This window comes from Merops nubicus, unplaced genomic scaffold (genome assembly GCF_000691845.1).
Source record: "Merops nubicus isolate BGI_N331 unplaced genomic scaffold, ASM69184v1 scaffold51356, whole genome shotgun sequence".
NCBI classification, from domain to species: domain Eukaryota; kingdom Metazoa; phylum Chordata; class Aves; order Coraciiformes; family Meropidae; genus Merops; species Merops nubicus.
Window position 1 is genome coordinate 5,440 of NW_008617981.1, and position 7,380 is coordinate 12,819.

At 38.4% G+C, this 7,380-nt stretch overlaps 1 protein-coding gene across 1 annotated transcript; it reads right to left on the minus strand.

Moving 5' to 3' along the window:
• Nucleotides 1–422: 422 nt before the first annotated feature.
• FRG1 (FSHD region gene 1) lies at nucleotides 423–7,181 on the minus strand (the record flags this gene model as incomplete). The annotated part of the gene is made up of 8 exons (XM_008943284.1): nucleotides 423–525; nucleotides 1,421–1,531; nucleotides 2,553–2,644; nucleotides 3,400–3,504; nucleotides 3,886–4,000; nucleotides 4,173–4,230; nucleotides 5,194–5,316; nucleotides 7,114–7,181. Coding segments are annotated over 8 exons (709 nt in total), but the record flags the coding sequence as incomplete, so codon positions are not given.
• Nucleotides 7,182–7,380: the final 199 nt, after the last annotated feature.

Consider the following 7,380-nt stretch of genomic DNA (forward strand, 5'->3'; position numbering starts at 1 on the left):
TTATGAAGTCTCAATGTTCTGGCCCAGTCCTCACCTGATGCAGTGTAGAATGGCTCCACAGATCTCCAACTTGGGATCCAGCAGGATGTGTTCCAAGACATGCATAAATTTCAATTATTTCTTCTTGCTCAATGCAGTTATGTATTTCTTAATGCTTCAACATGTTGAACATATTTTTACTTTTGAAATTCTTTGTCGTTCTCTTCTCCTCTGTCTCTAAAATTCAGGTTCCTTTCATCAACCTTGGAAGATTCAGTGGGTCTTTCCATTAAATAATTATCTCACAGTTTTAATAGCACACAGTTTTAAAGTGAACTTAATAGTATTCATTACTGAAAGATGACATTCGTTTGATGCTTAGTTATAGCTCTCAGGTGATCCTTTAGAAATAACATAATAACATCAGCAAAACACCTTCGATAAAAAATAATTACAAAACATTTTGCTCTTGTTTTCAAAGATGCAGAAGAAAATGGACCAGCTGGTTGTCACTTGCAGTATCTATCCGCTTTCACTTTTGCTCTCCTATAAAGAGTAATGAAACAAGATTTAGATTAAGACCAAGCATGATTACATCTAGATGTTCTATCAGTCTCAAAGCACTAGGGAAGCAGTGAAAGCAATTCTTCTTAGACTTTACTTCAAAGCAAGCACATATAAAAACCTAACAGCACTTATGATTTGTTAATTAACTTTGTTTTCTTAAGAAGCTAAACCTGCAATGTCTAAAGTTAACCTTGTCTTCCACTTCCAATCATCACCAATTGTGTTTTGTCCACTCTAAGGAATGGAATTCAGATTCACTGTGATTTTAAACTGACATTCAACCTCTGATGGACCAGGAGCTGAGGTTCTCACATCACTTGCAACTATCACAAATAGTCTTCTGCAATCCACCCACTGTGTTAATGCAAATATTTATACTGTATACCAATACAAAATTTTTAAAATTCAAGAAAGTTTCTGTAGTCTCAGCTCAGGGGGAAAAAAAAAAAAAAAAAAAAAAATTATTCCCAACTAGGTAACATGAAGACTATTATTAATAAATACTATTTCTCTTTAAAATGCAACTCTTCCCTCTGCTAAATGTTCCAGTGCCAGAGGTATGAAAAATTAGCTTAATTTTTGTGATTAAAAAGATTAATCCCTCAACTCCTCTGTACTAAAACTGAACAACCTAGTTACAAGATTCTCAGAAGAATTAATTTCTGGGTAAATCTACATCTGCCCATTTCAGCTGAAGTGAAAATTCAGAACAAAAAAAGCCAATCCCAGAACTCAGGCAGAACACTGACTGCAGAGGAAATGCTCAGCACCCTACACCCCTGAAATCTACCTTTCTTTTGTACCCCAGGTTTACTGTAATTCCATCTCCCAGTAGTTTTTACATCAGTAAACTATTTCTTGTACTTTGAAGTACCTGTCGAGCAGCATTTCATGAAAAGTGCCTTCTTTCCTGGCTTTTCTGAGGGCTTTTGTATCTTCTTTGCTTATTTTAAGCTTTTTGTCTTGAAAACTTTGGAATTTCTTTCTGTCGGGGCGAAAAAAATTACAAAGTGTAACTTCTTTAAAGCTTTGTGTTTGAATAAAACAGCTGTGATAAGAGTCTATTAAACAGTAGACAACTGGCCTAATAAAGTCCACAGTAGCCAGTATTGCAGTAAGACTTCTGTAGAAGAAAACTATTCAGGGTCTTTTTGGATGTCTAAATGGGAAAGAGCCCTACACTATTAGCATGATGTGTCTGAAAATTCTAAAAAGCCCCTTCATCAACTACTACCATGACAAGTCAGGGAGCAAAAGTGTATTGGGTGTAGGTGGCAAGGTGGGCTCTGTGAGAAGAGGCTGGGGTGCCCCATACTGGACATGGCTGGCTCCACAACAGACCCCCTGCAGGACACAGCCAAGTCCATCAGGAAAGCTGGTAGTACCTACTGAAAACATATTTAAGAAGGTGTACAATGTCACACAGGCAAAAAAAAATAGAAGACAAAAAAAAGTGCAAAATGGCAATGTGAATGTCAAGGAGATGAACTGGCAAGAATGGAACCGAACTGGAGAACTGAACAGGAAGGAAAGGTGCTTCAGGCATTGGAACAGATCTTCCCTTCCAGCCTATGGAGAGGACCAAGCCACAGCAAGGGAGAAGTGATGGAGGAAAGGAGTGGCAGGCAGAAACCACTTAAGTATTGACCCATACCCCCACCCTGCTTAGAGGAGCAGGTAGAGAAATCTGGAGTGAAGCTGAGGTTGGTAAAACAGGGGAAGGAAAGGCGTTGGTTTGAGTGTTTGTCTTTGCTTCTCACTACCCAATCTACTTTAATGGGCCATAAATGCAATTAATTTTCCACAAGTTGAGTCTGTTTTACCTGTCATGGTAACTGGTATGCAATCTCCCTGTCTTTACCTCAACCCATGAGCTTTGTCATCTTATTTTCTTCCTTTGTCCTGCTGAGGGGAAGCGAGTGAAAGGCTAGGTGGGAGCTTGGCCCTTGTACCAAACAGAAGTGAAAAAATGTGCCTGAGCCTGTTCACAGCTCTAAACTACGTACACGTAATTGATTTCACACTGTTTAACGTTTCCTTTGTCTTCTTGTGGAACATCATCTTTCTTCTTAGCTTCTCTTTCAGCACAAGTACGAATCTAGTCATAGAGAGAAAAACAAGAATGAACTAGAAAACACCTGTATTTACAGGTCAAAGATGACAACATATCCTTCATAACAGAATGAGAGCCATGGCGAGTTTTTAAGTTACCAGTTTCAACTTGGTTAATTCTCACCTGGAGACCACTGCAATAAAAGCAAGAGATGCCCTAAGTATAAGAAATATTAAGTGTAGTCCTTGATGCTGCTGTAGGGCACAATCACCTGTATCTCAAAGAAGCACCATTACAGTTCTTAGTTTTAGCAGAGGTAAAAATGCCTTTTTCAGAGACTGGCTTAAAAATATTATTGCTCTGACTCATAGAAACCTGTCTCTGTTTGGAGGCACATTTTCCACATCCAGATGAAGTCATGGTAGTTTCTTTTACATTCTCTTACTTAAAAGATCTCCCTTCTGCACCATTCTGGTAAACCCTTCTCTGGTCTTTCTCCAGTCATAATTCACCTCTTCTGTACCAAGCTGTTCAGAACTATCTGGAATATCAGACTGTCTTTGCCCTCCAATGTCTTTCACCAGTACATTTCGTACTGGTACAATATCTTCCCATCTCTACTGGAAGCATCTCAGTTTATGCAGCCCTGGAAGTAATTTACCTTTCTTGTGGCCAAATCACTTGATAGCTTATAAGAAAACTATTTTAACTATATTAACAGTGAATTGTAGCACACAGACACAGCAGGTTGGTTGCATAGACACAGCATTCCTGTATTAACTGTAGAAGTTAAAGATTACCTTTATCATTTCTTCTTCCCCTGCAGTTTTGCTTTTGGCTTCTATATCTCCCTCTTCATTACATCTAATAAACCGGCTGTTTGCGGCCAGTAATGCCATCTTCTTCTGCAGGAATAACATCACAGTGTTGGTGTACAAAGTTTATTTAAGGGCCTTGATTCATAACATTTATCCTTTACAGCACACCAGAAAACTCTGTAAATATGTTTTACTCTTTTTTTTATACATGGACACTTCACTAGCTGATGAGCAAGCTTGCTGGCTCCTTCATTCTTAAGGTGCTTATAGCTGACAAAACAAGGTAACTTGAAGTATTTTAAGGTCTTCGAAATATTAAAAACTGCAATGTCTTTGATATAATAATAGTTACAATATGGAAAAGATTGCAAAAGGCATTTACTTCACAGACAAAGAACATAAATATAAGTGAACTCAAGACACAGTCAAATGCCAAGAACATCAAATGAACTCCTCCAAACAGCTTACGTCTTGGAAGACAGGCTCCCATTGCTCCCTTGATCCTATTGCATCTGAACGTCCAATAACAAGCCCGTCAGAATTTATACCAAGGTATTTGCCATAACCAGACTTCAGAGCGATCCTCAGAGAAGAAGCAGGAAAACAAAAGAATGCTTTTAAACACAAGCAATACACAATATTCAGCACATCACAAGCACATTAGTAGGCCATGTATTTCAAGAGAATTAAAAGGTATTCACACCCTTAACAAAGATAACAAGTATCAAAACTTGTAACATTGTTTCAGTAATTACCTTGTATCAGACAACTTTACAGCTGTAAATTGTTCAGGAGGACTAGGGCCTTCATCATCTGAGGAATGAGTTTTTCATTAGTTTTGTATGAAGTATTAAACACAATATTTTAACCTGTTAAAACTGCAGCTTCAAACAAGCTGAAGAATTGAACAATGGCTATTGATAAACACTATGGAAAGCTGCAATACTTTTTTTACAATTCCTTTCTGAATATTCACTCTTTAAAAAGCCCAAAACAATGCAGACACTTAACTAGGTTCATATAGAGTGCTTAAAATAAGACAAAATAATAAAAGTCCTTGTATGAAGAGATTTACAGTTGGAAATAGTTTGTATTTATTCAGGTGGCTTTGAAAACGCCAGCCTCCTTGTATTGGTTTTCTTTTTTTTCCCTTTTTTTTTTTTTTTTTTTTTTTTAATTTCCCCCCATAAGAAAATGTATTATGGTTCAGCTACGGTAACACAGCTCAATATCCTAAAAGCTATCAGTCTCTCCATCCCACAAAACCAAAATGTGGTAATAATGCTGTTGTTGCTTCAATCTCACCCTGGAGGTGAAACACAATGAGCAGTCCTTGCCTGACTGATGGCTTTCAAAGCAAGGACAAGCTAATTATCCTACTGTGTTAGTAGCCCACTTGTGCAGCAACAAAACAAGTACATTAAGATTAGGATGCAGCAATAAACCTTCAAACTCATTTGCACTGAGTTTCACTCTTCAGCTGACCTCAAAGAGTTTATAGGATGTAATAAAAATTCTACTGCTTTTTATGCAGTAAGTGGTATGGCCTTTAACAGGTGATCAGCTCCATTTATTGTACACATAAACCAGCAAGGAACTAGATAAGCGAAACTGATTGGTAGTCATTAGGTTTAAGTCATCTGCGTGCTACATCTAGGATTACTGCATTATTTGTAACAAACTGCTTTTAGCTGTAAAATTGCTTGCCTTTAAGTGATGCTAATTTTATGGCTTTTGTTACTAAAACTGCTTATTTCCCAGTTTCCTGAAACAAACCTTTATGTGGTGCTCCAAGCGTAAACAAGCCGTTGTCAAGGGCGTGGATATAAGCTCCTTTTCCCATTTCAATGGCTATAGTTCCTGTAATTTCACCAAAATTACTGATAGCCCACCAGTTTCCTAAAATACAAAACCATGCCAGTTAGAGTAATTACAACTCCTGATTACACTGCTTCAAGAGATGATATTTCTGGATCTTCTCCGAGATTCGAAATTCTAAAGATACAACTGCTATCTCAAGATCTTTGTGAATTATTTTATAGTACAGAGCAAATTTAAGGGTGTTGCTGCTGAATCAGGAAGTCCTGTTGTTCTGCCCACCCTGCCATCCCTACTTACAGGCTCCTGCACTTAATCCATCCTTTGTCTTAGTCTGTGGAGCAACTCATCCATTCACCTCATGCAGCAAAGACACGCCTTACAAGAAAGCTTCCACCCCCCCCTCTGGAACAGTCTTCTGCAGTTTTGGGGTCATATCCAATTATTAGATTCTCCAAGACAACAGAAACAAACTGTCTCATCTTGCTGTTAAATTACTTCATGTCAGCTCTAATTCTGAGACTTCAGCTGTTCAAACCAATCTGTATTTGAACATTTGGGCCCCACAGAATTCTATCAAAGTTAGATGTAGCCCTGCTCATGTGCATGAATTAGAATTATGATATTTTAGGGTTTTTTTAATGGTAAAATTTTATGCTGGTATATTATCTTATAAATACTTTATACTGGATTAAGATAACAATTTCTAATTAATCTGCACACAGTGGCTTTTTTCCACATGGTAAATTTGGTAAGTCAATCTGCCTTGAGCAGAAATAATCTTCCACTATCTTTACACAACATATGGAGCTAATGGTCTTGTCCTATGGAGTCAGGGTTCACATATCTATAAATGATTTTTCCAAATCTCTCCCACTTTTTTGAAATGTGGCTGAACTAAAGAATGTAAAACATCTGTAACATTTTCCCAATGTAAGATACAACAGATAATTTTCTCACATATTGTAATTTATCTTAACACAGGAAGAAGGATGATTTCCCCTTATACTGCTTTAGCTTTTGCTCATATACACCTAACAGAAGACTGTTTACCCTGCAATGTGCACTGTGCTACAGCATACATCTGTCTCTCTGAAAACTGTGATTATTTTTCAGCTGTTTTTGTTTGTGAAATGAAGCATGGTCAATCAAGGATATGACAGCAGTGAAGGACAACATCCTGTCAAGTTATCACTCATGGCCATACATACTGTGATCCTTCCACTTTGTGAAAAATAGAAAGTAAAGTTATATTTTGTTACCTGTTAAATGTTTGTGTCTTCAGTTTCAGCTAACAGTAGCAAACTCATAATGTGAACACTTCACAGCAGTCAAGCAAATACGTCAAATAACAAACTAATCAAGACTCTTTTTTAAAGGATGAAAGATTTGAGTGAACTAAAGAACCAACTCAGAAAGTAACTAGTGGCAGAGTAAGAATAGAAAGCACAAGTAAAACAACTCCTAATTTTCAAAGTAATAATAACAGAAGACACAAGTTACTCACATAAAAATGCACTCATTAAATAACAGCATTATGGTGCTAAAAAAACTCTCTCCTCCTGAGAGCGAGTTCCTCAACTGCAAGGGGTAAAAAAAAAACCAACTCCACGCTGATTAAGTAGCTCGAGATTATATAAGAACATATTTTAGCTAAAAAGATAAGTTGAAAAGATAAGTGGAAAATCTTTCCCATTGGTGTCAGAAGTTCCACTTGGAGTCTAGGAATATCCCAACATGCAAATATCATATTGTGAGAAACAGTCATAAAACTCTACAGGACTACACTTAGTTTACAAACTCCTATAATAAGCTCTTCAGCTTCTGCTGTGCCCTACAGTTTCCACACAGGCACGTAGCTCCCCACAAGCAGCTCACCAACAATATCAAGTTGTTCTGCTGCATCCTCTTCCCTTTTCCTTTTCTTCTCCTTCTGTTTCTTCTTGCTGCAAAGAAAGGTGCAAGGAGATTAGTCGGTGCCTGCCGCGGGTCCCTTCCCAGCCCGCTCTCTCACACGGCCTTGCTCGCAGGCCCCACAGGGGCCGGACACTGACGCCGGCCGGGAGCCAGGGGCGGATAGCCCGAAACCCCGCACCGTACGGCCCGGCCTGACCCCAGCGAAGCGGGGGGAGCCCGGCCGGGGTG